At 43.4% G+C, this 15,536-nt stretch overlaps 1 protein-coding gene across 1 annotated transcript; it reads right to left on the reverse strand.

Moving 5' to 3' along the window:
* Positions 1 to 5,324: 5,324 nt before the first annotated feature.
* LOC102709289 (protein RICE SALT SENSITIVE 3-like) lies at positions 5,325 to 7,953 on the reverse strand. The gene is made up of 7 exons (XM_040525265.1): positions 7,496 to 7,953; positions 7,299 to 7,352; positions 6,998 to 7,207; positions 6,688 to 6,793; positions 6,509 to 6,550; positions 6,258 to 6,314; positions 5,325 to 6,023 (listed from the first exon to the last, which is right to left on the reverse strand). The coding sequence occupies exons 1-7, from the start codon at positions 7,636 to 7,638 to the stop codon at positions 5,463 to 5,465; spliced, it is 1,173 nt and encodes a 390-aa protein (XP_040381199.1). The 5' UTR covers positions 7,639 to 7,953; the 3' UTR covers positions 5,325 to 5,462.
* Positions 7,954 to 15,536: the final 7,583 nt, after the last annotated feature.

A 15,536-nucleotide genomic window follows, 5' to 3' on the forward strand; every position in this document is an offset into this window, starting at 1 on the left:
TTTTTAGTTTTCCCTTCTTTTTTTTTTGGCGCACGCATATATTATTTGTTTTTTCCGTCCCTATCGCGTCCAGGGTGGCCAGTGGCTACGCAAGCGACGACTTGTCGAGGAGAATGACCGGAACGCCCTCCTGTTCTGTGGTTGTGTCCCTACCGACTTTGCTATAGGTGCAGACTGTGGTGCCGTGTCAGAGGCTGGAGTGACTAAAATGCCCTCGCCTCGACCGTGACAAGGATATTTGAGAGGTTAAAATAATGGCATCTATTTTGCTTTAGTTTTGTTAACACCAAAATTTAGTAAATTTTTGTATTGGATTTGGATAAGGAAAGGTGTAATCGCCGATAGAAAATCTTATCCACAAGAAGCCGAATTCAAGACGGAACTGTGAAGACCCAGAGTTTAGCGACGCAAATTTATCTATTAATTAGAGTTAGTTAGGATTTTTATTTTATCTTTAAGAGATTAGAGTCTGATCGGGACTTGTTTGTTTTCTTTTATCTATTAGAAACCGTGTCTTGTTAGAGATAGAGTTTGTTATTTCTTTTTATCCGTTAGGAGTCGAGTCCGACACGGATTAGCATCCACCCGAAGGTATAAATATGTATGTTCTGGGTCATTGTAAACGATCGACACATCGATTAGATCAACTTCTTTCGGCACATTGCCACCCTCTTGTTCGAGGTTTTCAACTCCGGCGGAACTTGGCCTCTGACGCAGGGTTGCATCGTCTCGATCACCAGCGGAGGGGTAAGTCCATCGTTCCGTCGGGCCACGGTAATTGCTCGGCTAGATTAGAACTGTCTCGGTTTGGTCTGATCTTCTAATCTAGTTATGATTACTAGTTATCGTATCAGTTTCAACTTAGATCACTTTCGTGTTTTGAGTTGATTTGCTCGACCACTTTGGGCGATCTACGTGGGTTTGATATTTGTCGCTTGACAGATTCAATCTAGTACTGTCTCGGTTCGGTTCGATCTAATAGATTGCGTTTGTTAGATGGTTTATATCAGATCGGTGTATTTTGTTCATTGTTTTATCGGAGTACCAGCCCATAAGTTATCAGTCATCGGCTCATTGGCTTGATAGCGATCTAGATCTGTTTAGTATCTATCCTGACATTGCTAGATTCAATCTTGAACTATCTCGGTTGGGTCCGCTCTTCTATGATTATTCTTAGCAATCTGGGTTGAGTATTTATAGATCTTGGTAGTTCATCCGTCGTCCATAGCCGATAATTTTTGTCGACCTACATGCTTATCATATTTACATCAATAGAGTAGTCGATTGTTTTACTGCATTATTTCTACACCAATCGGCTTGGATTTATTTAGATCGGCAGTTATTTATGTTGCATCGGCTTATGAGAATTACATGCAAATTGGTTTTAGCCGATCATAACTTATGATTCATTGTTTAGTCTAAGTAGTTCGTCGATTTATTTATTAGACTTATCGATTTTCATGTTTCCTATAATCATATCGTGATCGACTGCATACTGTCTTGGTTAAGTCCAATCTCTATATGTCTAGTTCGACCTGGTTATAGGGGCTTCTCTGATCGACTAAGATTAATAAATGACTTGGCGGGTTATGTTGGTCTAATATTTATTTCAAGTTTATTTCTATCGCGTTTCTAGCCGATCCAAACTTTTTACAGCCGATTGCTCTGCCTATCGGCTAACCGTCGAAGCACCAACATCCGATCGAATGAATTATTAGTTACCTATCGGCTTCATAGCCGATCGGCTTGTTTTACTATTTATCTTGTCAGTTGCAGGATCAAACTGACTGGCACGCCCGCACATCATTCTAATAATTTAGCTTCTGCACTGGAGTTGTCTAAGAGTGAATCCCAGGCCTTCATGTGTGACATGTCAACGTTCACATTTTGACGTCAACGGGTTTATAAAGTAAATTTTAAAATTTAAAATTTAAATTTAAAGTTAATTTTGATATTTTTATCATAATTTATTTTTTAGTCTTTTAGATTTCTATGAATATTTGTATAAAAGACTTATTCACAGATTATTTTTATTTTTAAATATTTCGTTTGACTTTTTCTTGAAAACAAAAGGATGACCACATAGTTTATCAGCCTAAGGTAAAACGAGAGATATGATTATGATAAGATTAATTGAGAATTAAATATTAAAAGGTTGATGATAAAGTTTTTGGATCTTTCAAAGAAACTTCTATAAATAAATTTCATATAAAACATGCTATTTTATCAGTTAATCTTAGAGCAGGTACAATAACAGGCTATAAGCCAGCTATAAGCATATTTTAAAGAGATAAGAGGAGAGAGAAGAGAGGTGGGCTACTAATTTGTAGCCAGCTGTACGCGGGCTCCAAGACAAAATGTGTGTATGACATGTGGGACCATGTATTGATGTTTTATAGGTAACTATTGTATGAATTGGCTATTAGATTAGCTATAAATAAATTGGAGCTAGTAGTTGGCTATAGTATTGAACTTGCTCTTATCAGTTAGGGCAACGGATATCGAGAGAGTTGTTAATATTATCAGTTAATCAGCTGTGGTGGGGCCATCATCGTGACTCGTCAGGCTTGGATTAGCTCGTATACCTAAGCCGCGTTAGGGGTAAGGAGTGGGTAAGTTAACTTACCTGGCACGGAAAACATAGTAATAGATTAGTATATAATTAATTAATTATTAATAAAATATAAAATAGATTAATTTGATTTTTAAAACAACTTTCCTATAGAAATTTTTTGCAAAAAATACACCGTTTATCAGTTCAAGAAGCGTGCTAGTGGAAAACGAGGGTATAAGTTAACTTACACCATGCTGACCGAACGTGGCCCTAACCCTCCAGGGTCGCGTTCGTTCACCCCCATAAGTTAACTTACCTCCTCGTTTTCCACGCGCACGTTTCCCAAACTGTTAAATGGTGTATTTTTTGTAAAAAAATTTTATAGGAAAGTTGTTTTAAAAATCATATTAATCTATTATATATATTTTTTAATAACTAATATTAATTAATCATATACTAATCTATTCCTCCTCATGTTCTAATCCGGTGCGTCGTTGTCGTTCACTGTAGTGTTCCTCGTCGTCATCTTCATCTCCCGGAGCGTAGGTTTTGGCCAACATCCCATGTGGCCGTTGCCCAGACTCCCTCCTCCTTTCTCATTAGTGGACTCTCATCAGTGTCATCCATCATCATTGCCGATAGCTCGTCCCAAGTTTGAATCCAACGGCAACCTCCTCCCCAACATCTCTAATTGTGGCAAAGGTGACCAGAGACTGGATGAGAAATGAAGAGGAAGAGGTTGGTAGTAGCAGTGACAGGGGTTGTCCTCGTCCATGCCCTCCTTGCAAGACCAAGGCTTCATCTACTCCTAATCATCTTGCGACGCTTGAGAGGTGGGACGGTGAGGACGCGTGGCGCTAGCGACGTAGATCCACCGCATTGCCTACAACACCGATGGCATCTCAAAGCCTCGCCTCTCTTGCTACATTAGAGGAGAGATGGGTACAGAGAAGAGAGAGAGGTATAGAAGAGGAGGTGGGAGAGAGGATGACAAGTGGGCTTATTACTTTTTAATTTTTTAGAGAGGCTTACTAGTAGGTCCCTTCTATTTTTAATTTTGATTTTGTTACTAAACTAGAATGCTAAATAAGTGCCACGTAAACATTATGTCACATAAAAAGACCGAGGCAAGGTGCCACGCAGGACGAAATCGTACCACTGAGGGAGGTGAGTTGATCCAGTATTGATAGTTGTGGGAGTCTTCGTATCCAGTTTTGCTGTTGGAGGATGACAACCTGATTCAGCCAACCGTGAGAGAGTGAAACTAGACTTTTTGCTCAAATGAAAAAGCAGACTCCTCGGTTTGGTGCTCGGTTGAACTACATACGACTTGGATAAGTGGGCCTTGTTAAAGGCCCAAATCCATATCCATTGGACCGGAACAAGTATGAATGCGATGGTACGACAAAAGATCCATTAATATCAGATCAGATGACTTTCTGGGCCGTAGCCTACCACACCACACCAGCATGCTTCCTCGTCTCGACCCCTCGTTGGTTTCTCTGGCCGATCAGACCCCCCCCCCCCCCCCGCGCGCGATCAGCCGCGACCCATCCGTACTGAACACCGATCAGCTCGCGACTCGTCCACCACCGCGTCTCCATCTCGCTGTAGCGAACCCGCTCGCCGTGATCCCGATCCCCCGCGTACTCCACCCCCGCCTCCGGATGCCAACAAACAAACCCGTCGCCGCCCCCCATCCACCACCGCGCTCACCACCGTGACAGCCCCAGTACACCGATCGCGCGGGGCAAAACAAAACCAAAAAAAAAAAAGAAGACCCGCGGCGACGGATCGATCGGTCGATTTCCCCGCGAAGTCGCGAACCCCTGCGCCATGCCGCTGCCGGGCAGCGACGACGCAGCGCGATCCACACCGACTCACTCACGCGTCGACAGAGCGGATGATACACACGGCAGCTACTACGTACGGTACGGCGTCCACGGGTTCTACTACCACGGCCCGGCCACCTCATGGCGGCGGCAGCAGCAGCAACGAGCGAGAGAGAGAGAGAGAGAGAGAGTAATCGCGGTCAGGCCATGATGGCGCATGGGGGCCATATCAGCTGCCACAGATTTGATTTGCCCCGTCTTTTTCTCACCCCCACGCGGGGACCAACGACCAACCGATCGACGCGATTGACTGAATCTGAAAAATCCCCTCACTTCTCATCATGAAACTTTCTCCGCCCAGATCTGTGCCGCCGCCGCCCGCTCCGCCGGTCTGGTCGTCGTCGTCGTCCAAAAACTCATCTTGCTAAGAGTAATTCGTGTGAAAAATTGCTTTTTTTCACAAATCCGTAACGTGCAGGAATCGAAGAAAAGGGCGAATTGGCCCCGGGAAAAAAAAAAGGACCGGTCAAACGCTCTGCACCGCAATGGCGACACGTTCTTGAAGGGGGGCCGGCCGTGGTGCCATTGCCATTGTCGTGGCCTCTTAATTCCTCAGGTGTCAATCTCATCTCCCAACCCATATGCATGTACGCGTACGTACGTACGTACATACGCCTACACCTACACCTACCGCTATGAATGTGACAAATTCGATAGTACATGGATGAATGTACAGTCGTACTAGCTTTAGTACTTTAGCGTACATATATATCCCGATCGAATCTGACGACCTATATATTCGACCAACAACTGATAAGTGTTGTCATATGCAGCAAATGATTGGGAGGCTGGGATTGATTAGCATGTGGTGTAGGTGTTTAACGTAGAGAGGGTGATCATGATGTGTGGATTAATTTTAATTTAATTAACACTAGAGATGATGAACACCATGCCATGCATTGCCATGCCTTGGCGCCCACAGGTACACGTACACTTTTGAAAGAGACACGAGGAGAGGAAGAAGAAGAAGAGTAGCTACTAGCTAGTATGGCTAACTAGCTTAGCTAGGGCCGAGGCTAGAACCCCTCGCTGGGCTTGACGCCCACGTTGACGAAGTAGGACGACGGCAATGGGGTGGCGGCGGCGCTGCTGGTGCTCTCCCCGCCGTTGGTCGCCATGTCGTCGGCCATGCCGTGGCACTGGACGTAGTCGTCCTGATCCGCTTCCTCCTTCGCCGCCACGGGTGCTGACGACGCCGCCGCGGCGCCGCCGGACTGTGGCATGGACGACCCCGGTGGCGGCGGCGACGGTGCCGGCACGACGGAGGGGAGCTTCGAGAGCAGCGCCTCTAGGCTGCTCATCGACGGCATTATCTGCATGGACGCTGGCGGCCCGGCCGCCGCCGCCGCCGCGGCGGCGGCGGCGGCGCCGTAAGGGTCGACGTAGAGCTCCGGCGGCACCGGCGGCATCATGCCCGGCCACCCCGCGGCGTCCGGCGGGCCGACGACGCAGCCGCCGCCCGGGAACGGCGCCGTGGCGCCGGCCGACGACGGGTGCGGCAGCAGCACCCCCGGGATGCTCTCCAGGTACCCGAACTTCCGCCGCAGCGCCACCACGTAGCTCAGGTCCTCCGCCACCTGCAATCACCATGCACAGCCACGAGGCCATCTTCAGGCAGCTGCAGCCAGCCAGCTTTGCATGCATGCACGCGCGACTCCATTGCTGCTGCACTCCACTAGCTCGGTTCTTAAGGAAAAAGAAAGAAAGAACTCGAAAGCGTGGCGAAAAAAGACGGCCGGGCGAGCTAGGATGCAGACGCATTGATGCAGTGGGTGCTCGTGATGACACGGGCTCGTATCGATCGGGTGCACCTTTTTCATGGAGCCGAGCTGCACGACGCCCTCTCTGACAGCGATCAGGGCGATGGTCTGCACGGCCAAAGAATGAGCTTAAGGGCAAAGAAAGGGTAACATGGCAGCAAAGAAAAAAAGACAGATGCAGCTAAGCCAGCAGCTGCAGAAGCAGCAACAGCAACAGCAGCAGCAGAGCTTTGATCAAAGCAGCCTCGATTGCGATCTGTCAAGACCAGTCTCCAAGGGAGCTACTATACACACTAACTTACCTGGATACCAGACTGGAACTGAGCCTCCCATGTCCTCGGATGCTGCAAAAGAGAATACAAACGGGACACATATGAGACGACACTGCAAGCAACGATTAGCAGCCGCAGTGCGTGACAGTGGTTGATTAATGGCGAACGAACGAAACGACTGATTGGGTTTTGTTTTTCTTTTCTCTTACAGAGTCGGCAGGGTTGCTCCAGGAGGAGATGAGGTTGATCTCTTGCTCCTGCGGCTCCTTGAACACCCACTTGTGGCTGTGGTCCGCCGCCACCTTCCCTATCAACCTGCAGCAGCAGCAGCAGAAGAAGAATTTAAGCACGATGAGAGCGCTGCTAATGATTAATCGCCATGAACACAGACACCCGGGCCAGTGAATGATCGCCATCACCACCTGCTGCTTAATCAGCTACAGCGATTAACCAGCCCAGCCCCCAACGCGCCATGAACAGATGAACTACGTAGTAGTAGTTGTAGTTACGTATACGTACCCTTCGCCGTAGTTGTAGATGTCATGCGACATCTTGAAGAAGAGCTCCGGCTGCAGGCCGCCGCCGCCGCAGGCCTGCTTCGCTGCGTCCTGCGCCGCCGCCTCGCATTCCGCTGCTCCGTACGCCGCCGCCGCCGCGCCGCCGTCCTGGCCGCCGCAGGCGGCGGAGGTGGCCGCGAAGTTGCAGAATCCGTCCTCCCATGCCAGAATCCTAGGTGAAAAAGAGAAGATGAAGCAGAGAAGAGGCGTAGAGCGAGCGAAAACCATGTGTGCGTTTGGGAGTGGACTAGGACTAGACTTACCAGTTCCTCCTGTTTCCTCTTGTCCTGTCGTATGCCCCACCGGGGAGATCCCATCTGGTCAACCAAATTTAGCACCCAGCAATTAACCAATCATTAGCCGGCATCAGCAGCAGCATTAGAGCATTGCTAAACTATAAACGCGATTACACGCTGCTGATGATGGTGAGAGAGAGAGAGAGAGATGTTGCGTTGCTCACTTGGGGGGAGGGTAGTTGCGGGGGAGGATGCGCCAGAAGACGGCGTAGACCCACTGCGAGTCGTCGGCGCCGCTGGTGCAGAGGCTCCGCAGCGTGTGCTGCAGCAGGTGCGTCACGGCCACCGGGCTCAGCTGCTCCTCCATCGCCGCCGCCGCCGAGCTCCGTGATCGACCACCAGGCAGCTCAGCTGATCGATCGATTGCACTCCGGCCTTGCCCGAAGGAAGCAGCTAGCAGCTGGAGCAAGAACCAGAGAGAGAGGAGAGAAGAGGAAGAGGATATGATGCTCGCTTGCTAGCTAGCTATGCTAGCGAAGGATCTTGAAGGAGCAGCAGCAACATGGATCGGGTAGCTAGCCTGCTAGGTGCTTCCATTCTCGCTTGCTCGCCTTGCTCTTTTTGCCTCTGGGGGGGCGAAGTGATCTTGATCCCTGTATGGCTGTGACTTGTGCGGCCAGGCCACCACAGAATGAGGAAACCACGCTTGCCGAAAATTTATAACACCTCCCACACGCACAGGGACAGGCAGAGTACTCTCAGAAAGAGAGATGGGGACTTGGGAGGGTGCTGTGTCTTTACTGCTACAGTACATACACAAAACTATACTGGGTCATTATGGGATTTGTATATGGGTGATTTGTATATGTTTTTTGGACACCTGAAAATACTATAAAAAATTCTAGTACGATTTAGACGGTCTAGATCATGCTAGATTTGTGCAGCTACAATATTATTACTCCTTCCAACCTCGTATTTTCCTCTACCCTCTCACGACAACACGTAACGCGGTTGCAGGTACGAGCTCACGCTTTCTCGTGCCATTGCCATTATTTTCCACCTCGTGTGTTTTCCTCCTACGTCTCACCAGTATCTCCTCCACCACCGGTAAGACCTGTTCCATCAGACTCCATCGTCACCCCTCTTTCCACCTCTCTCTCTATGTCAAGTAGCATGGAATTGTTCTAATCCCACACAATGTTAGAGTTACCATAGTCATCTACTCTGTACCCCTTGCTCACGCCCACCGCTTACCATCCCCTAACCCTAGAACCATAATATAGGTTTTTGGTTTGAGAAATTGATGGTCATTGTCACCCGTGCTAGAAAAAGGTGGCGGTCAAAATCACCGTTGCGAGTGAGTTACCTGACACCTCCCTCCCTCTTCTCCCTTCCTCGCTCTGCTATTATAGAGGTCAAATAAAATACCTTGGCTACTAAATCGTTACTGAAATTAAATTTCTTTCAGTTTAAGTCACCCGAATACCCAATGCCCAATGATTCCCAAATGATATACCTTTTCTAGTTAAAATTATGCGATATTTTATTTTAGTAATACAACTTTGTATTAGAATAACCTTACAAAAGATAATATATTTATGAGATTATCGAAGCAATTTTCATCATAATCTATAGGTATACTATTTATTGTATGGTTTAAACTAAGTATTTAAAGTCTCAAAAGTTTGACAAAAGAATAGCTTTGTTTTACCGGAGGGCGTACATCTCTTGCTCTGGTGAGCTCACCCATTTGGTCCACAGATCCTTGCTTATTAATTATCAGAATGGAAGAGAATTCTGCGTGTGCTGTTTTGGTCCTCGGATTGGTTTGATCCCAACTGTCCCCTTCACGCCCACACCCAGGCTCAACGAGAGAAATGCAGAGGACTGTTCTTGGTACGGCGCCTTACAGATAAAATAAACATTGCGGTGCAGCAGGAACAGCTAAGTTTTCCACCCTTCCCTTTTGGCCGTTACCCCCATATTATTTTCTTTTTAATATAATACAAGGAACTCCACAGTGTTTCATCTTATAACTCTTTGGTACATACTAGCAAAAATGCCCTTATATTATTGTGTAATTAAATAATCTCATCGTTACATTGCAAAGAGAAAATATTGTTTTGAATTTTATGGTTAGAGGTTTCTGCTTGCTAAGTTTTCACTCCCGTAACAAAAAAAAAATCTCCACTTATTATTAGCATGCAAGGACGATCATGGTTGAGAGCTCTAGGTATGTCTTTGACTCCTAGTGTTCTAGGTTAGAGAGGAAATGGATAATAGTCCCACATTTGGGAACTTTTGAAAGTTGGTGGTGGGGTGGTGTCAGATCCATCACCCACCATCATCTCTACTCCCTTGTAAAGGAGTGTATAGATAATATTTATGCTTTGCAACGAACATCAAATATAAATTAGGGTTAATTAGGTCGTGTCATTTTGACAGTGACATGTTGAAAATCTGAGTACTATTGAGAGTTTGATACGTTCTAAAATTAAAAACTTGACATTATGTTTGCCTTGGGCACCCTTATTCATGTTTTCGCATATGGTATTTTTGTATAGACTATTTTGCCCCTCTTTTCGATCTCTCACAATTATACCTAATGAGTTTATGAGCTCGTGGTTACTCCATTCACCAGAAAACCACCACCTAGAAATCACGATGCTCCTCTCCCCAGCCACCAAGCTGCCTCAAGCCTCGAGAGGATGATGATGGTCAAGAGGTACAATTCAATTTTTCTAAACCTAGACTTTGACATAAGATCATTCAATTCGACTCGATCCAATAATTCATCGCCGTGCTTCTAAAACCATGACATACTCATGTCTAAAGCCACAACGTAGATAGGGTTTTTCGATGGTTTCTTACCTACCTTTTACGTTAGTCTCTACCGATAGTAAAAATGATTATAGACATGTCCGAATGCATACGTACAAATGCCCTCCATCTCTTGTACTGGAGCCAGCAAAGTGTTTTAAATGCTCTGATAAGTCACATTCCTTCCTCGGTTTATTCCTCGCACTCTTCGGCGTACCACTGTCTTCTACCACCACTGAACACTGAGACTCACAAAAGGGAGAGAAGAAGACCAGCACAGCAGCTACTGCGCAGTATGTGTGTGCATGCCTCCTCCTGCAGCTCCCCGTTCTGACGACCGGGACCATCTCTGCAGCTGCCAAGAGAAAATTAATGGTGTCTAGCAGCAGCTAGTGTGCTTAGATCTCTGTAACAGTGCTTGTGGCATACATGATTATTCATCGACTTATGCAAATGTAAACTTGCAAAAAGGCTTATATTCAGTGGCGGATTAGTCAATAAGGTTAGAGGGATCTAAACAAGTTAGATAGAGTTTCAGCCACATTTCTATTGATCTTTGCTATAAAATTTTATAGGGTTTCGTTAGGGCTCTAATGATTTTAATGGGGTAGCGGGTGCTCGAGTCCCCGCCCCCATACTAGCTCTGTCCCTGCTTATATTAGTAATCTATCATTTCATAATATAAAATTTTTTAAGCTATATTTAGATTTATCTATTAGTCAAGTTTGTATATATTTCTAGATTCGGTAAATCTAAGTCAGTACTAAAACTGCTTGCATCACCAAAGGGAGGGAGGCAGTAGCACTTTAGCTGATCGGAGCTGTCTAAGGTGGTGTTTAGATTGAGAAAATTTTTAGGAGAAGTGTCACGTCAAATATTTGACCGGATGTCGAAAGGAGTTTTCGGACTCGAATGAAAAAACGAATTTCACAGCTAGCCTAGAAACCGCGAGATGAATCTTTTAAACCTAATTAATCTGTCATTAGCACATGTTGGTTACTGCAGCACTTATGGCTAATCATGGGCTAATTAGGCTCAAAAGATTCGTCTCAAGATTTCTTTCATAACTGTGCAATTAGTTTTTTGGTTCATCTATATTTAATGATTTATTTAGATGTCCAAAAATTCGATGTGATGTTTTTGGAAAAAAAAATTTAGGAACTAAACGAGGCCTAAAACTCACATGTGATGTGGAGAGACGGTGTGATCGCAAGTACGGGGAAGATGGAATCGCCTCTCTTTTCAGTTTTCACCGAGCTCTCTTCTGACTTGGGAGTTTGACGTCCTACGTACGTACGAACCCCATGCATATATCGTGCAGTGATAGATGAGATGAGAGAGGACCGGTGACGTCCCCTCTTCCTCCCTCTGATCCTGTGGCATTTCTCTTCTGAAAACCATGCTGGTATATTGTCAGAAAAATTTCCAAGAAGAATCTGAAAACACATTGACCGGTCGGGATCGAGAAAATTGTAAAAATAACGCTTCCAACCGTGTGCTTCATATATTTGATACTGGACCCATATTTCATAAACACAGTTAGATCCACATGTCATCTACTCCAAGTGTCAAAATTGCAAATACCGTAATAAAAAATTCGATGGAGCAATATTCATTGACGGACATGACATGGACACAAAATGGTTGTACTAAAGAATAAGACTCTAAATGTATATTTATTGTAGCTTGTTGTCGATCTATGCTTGTGAAAATGCAAGGTATTGTTGTTTTGATTTCTGACGGATAAGATTACATGTTATTGTTCAAATACAGTTAGGGTATGATTTTTTTAATCTGATCGCTTGACTAAAGTGGAAGCACACTAGCTATTTTCCAGTGCAAAGGAGTGGATTCTTTCTTTCCATAGATGCCTTCTTCTTATGCTCTTGGGAATGGGGCCCTTTGTACCATGTCCCCTGAAGATTGCATGATGACCAAAAGGTGGGTGGCTTCAGATACATGTTCACCCAAAAACAAATTTTCTAACAAAAACCTCAGGAAAGGCCTAGGCCCTTTTTTGACCTATCCACGTACACAAAAGTCACAACTATGGCACATACACCCCTCTCAAAAGAAAAGCCCCTAACCTGCATCATTACATTTACATGGACCCTCATTTTGATCTAGATTTGATGCCAATGCAGCTTCAAAGATGAAGAGCTCATGGGCATGCAGGTTGTACTGGACTTCCCCTTTGCCAAAGATCCCATTCATCCCACAAAAGCATGACCAACTTTGGTCATGACAAGGACATGCACTAGTTTACATTAATAATTGCTACTCCATCCGTTTTCGTAATGCAAGACTTTCTAGTCTTGCCTAGATTCATATGGATGCTAATATATATACACACACACTCATCAATTGATGAATTTAGACAAGACTAGAAAGTCTTACAATATGAAACGGAAGTAGTATGTGCTACTCCATCCGCCTCAAAATATACCTATTTCTAGAATTCAAATTTATCCCAAAACATAGATCTTTCTCCACATAAATTCTTATCTCAACCGATCACAAGTTCACAACAAATCTCTCATGTAATTTCTCTACATATTTTCACTTCTCAACCAATTATATCATTCCACGAACTTTCTTCATTCGTTTGAAAACCTATATAAATATTTATATTTTGAGACAGAGGGAGTACATAGTTACATGTTGGTCTATATGCATGTGTGTGGTAGATATTGACATATATTAGTAGAAAAAAACCCAGTAATTCTGTGCCTTGTAGATCAAGTGTTCTACTCAGTCGGCATACTTGAAAGATATAAAGAAAAAGTAAAAGAGAAGTAAGACTAGCTCCTTTCATTTTCAGATACATCAGTGAAAGTTTCACATAGTAGGTGATGTACACCTGACAGGGAATGGTTTCCTGTGGATATATACTCCTACCATATAAGATAATGCATTCTTTCCACATGCAACATGCAGGTCAGTGGCCATCTGCTTGTCCTTAAGCTTGTGAGAGGGACTAGAGCTGAAAAGAGAGGTACACATTTTAGGGCAGAGGAGCATGGATGGATTGGCATGCTATTATGGAGCTGAACAGTGATACCAGGGGGATGCTATTTTCATCCCCATGTTCCATGCCATCCACTGCACCTAGATTTAATAGATTTGGTTTGTCATTTGTGTCAATGTGGAAATACGTATGAAATTTCGCAACGCGTGGGGTGAAACTTCTGCTTGAGAAATTTAAAACATATTGACTAATATGTAGGTCTAGAGAAAAATATTTGGCATATAGAACTATATAATCAAAGAAGAAACATTAGCTGATACACAATTATTCATGCATTGAAGTGACATTAATAGGAGAAAAAAAAACAGAAAGAGAAGGCAGTAGGCACTCACTGTTGCCTCATCCGTATGTTAGAAATCCGTCAACCCATGCTTTCTCATTAGCACACACAACATGTCCTATTGTCAAGGCCTCAGAAACTGATTGCTTAAGAAATCCCGAGCATGCACCCTAGGAATGTCAGAAACTAAAAAAAGATGCCTACACCTACTTGAATTTTGATCCGGTCAATTTTTTTTACATCCAACTTTATCCCTAGAAAATATATCACATATAAATATATTTTGCGCATATAGAATCACCACATTTCAACAGAAGGATGCCAATTCCTGTTACACCTGTATGCAAAGACTGGCTGTTGGGAAGGACAGCCAATCAGCCAAAACTGTAGTGCTGCCATGGTTTGTTGGACCAGGAGGCACTGTCACAGCTTTAGCCCCAGATTTACAACTGGATGGCTGCTGACCCTGCTGCTGGGTACGGCAACAACAGGCTACATTAATTCTCGAACAATCATGTAAAATATATCCATAGAGGGGTTTTTTTCTCCTCTCTCTTTTGGACAGATAGTTGTTCCAATTATCATCAATTGCCATGTCTGTTTTCTCTGCAGTGGCCAATGCCCTACCACACCATGTTAGATCCATGAAACGGCGGCGGCAGCAATTCTAGAATATGTATAATTTATAATATATGGTTTTTTCCTACTGCATGCCAAGTTTGACATGTAAGCTGGAGTACTCCCTCCGGCCTAAAATAAATCAATCTTTCACTTTTTATCTATAATATTTAACTATTCGTCTTATTAGAAAAAATTATGATTAATATTTTTATTTTTATTAGATGATAAATCGTGAATAATACTTTACGTATGACTAATTTTTTTAATTTCTTGAAAATTTTTCAAATAAGACGGATGATCAAACGCTGGATACAACAACCAAAGAATTGGTTCTTTGTGGGATAGAGGGAGTAGGTGGGAAGTTTTGTTTTGGTTTGGTTTTTATTAATATTAGATAATTAATCACTTCTATTTTGCATAAAATTTTGCACGTGATTTGTCCTTTATGCTTTGAAATATGGGTGAATGTGAGCATGACATCTCTAGTTTTTTTTTTTTTGGAGAAGAAGTATCAAGATAATATAACTGAATAAACAGCATGTGAACTTCAATTTCTTCATAAATAGTCCCCTCAGCTTTGCTCTTAGTGGTTTGATTATTATTGGCATATACTACATCCTTTTCACAACATAAGACTTTACAACATTGCCTAGATTCGTATGGATACTAAGGAATCTAGAAATATATATATATATATATATATATATATATATATATATATATATATATATATTAATCAATTGATGAACCTAGATATAGCCAAAAAAAAATTTACAATATCGATTAGCTAGACTCACCTTCTTTGGAAGAAGAACAAATCTACGGGTCCATAAGCTTGATGGGGTCGACACACATGTTGTTCTGTACGGAATACATACAAATAATGGGTGCAATGCACCGTGATTAATGTGCTAAAATTAATCACAAATGATTGATATTCACATGGATATGGACATGGACCCTGGTAGTTGAATGATGATCAAGCCCATGAATGTTAGTGATGGGAAAATGAGTGGAAGATCGACCTAGGTACATGAAAAGATCAAATGATGCTAGAATTTAGAGGTACAGTCACGAAAAAAATGCCCCAGAAAAGCTTACTACATATTCTCATGCACATATTAACAGTTAAAATTCCTCCAATAAAAGGGTGATGGTTTGAAAGCTATGAACCAAGTGTGAAAAGGACCAACCCTTTTTTTTTTATGCGAAGATGTGTATAAGCTAGCAAATACATGCCTTTGTTTTCATATAGTCATGTTTGGAGTCAATATGCTTTGGAAAACCCAAGTTTTAAGGGAGGCATTTCTATTGAAAATTTGAAACTAAATTTGAGAATATTAGTCATATTGGTGGGCCCGATATACATGTTGTCACCATTGATTTTATCTTAAACTTAAAGGCATTTTTACCGTCCTTTACAAGTACGTGTGAGGTATTAAAAACTTTAGTATAAAATTTTGATATCTTAAGGTACATTGTACCTTAAGACGCCATATTTTTACACTGAAAAATA

Source organism: Oryza brachyantha, chromosome 6 (genome assembly GCF_000231095.2).
Source record: "Oryza brachyantha chromosome 6, ObraRS2, whole genome shotgun sequence".
Taxonomy (NCBI): domain Eukaryota; kingdom Viridiplantae; phylum Streptophyta; class Magnoliopsida; order Poales; family Poaceae; genus Oryza; species Oryza brachyantha.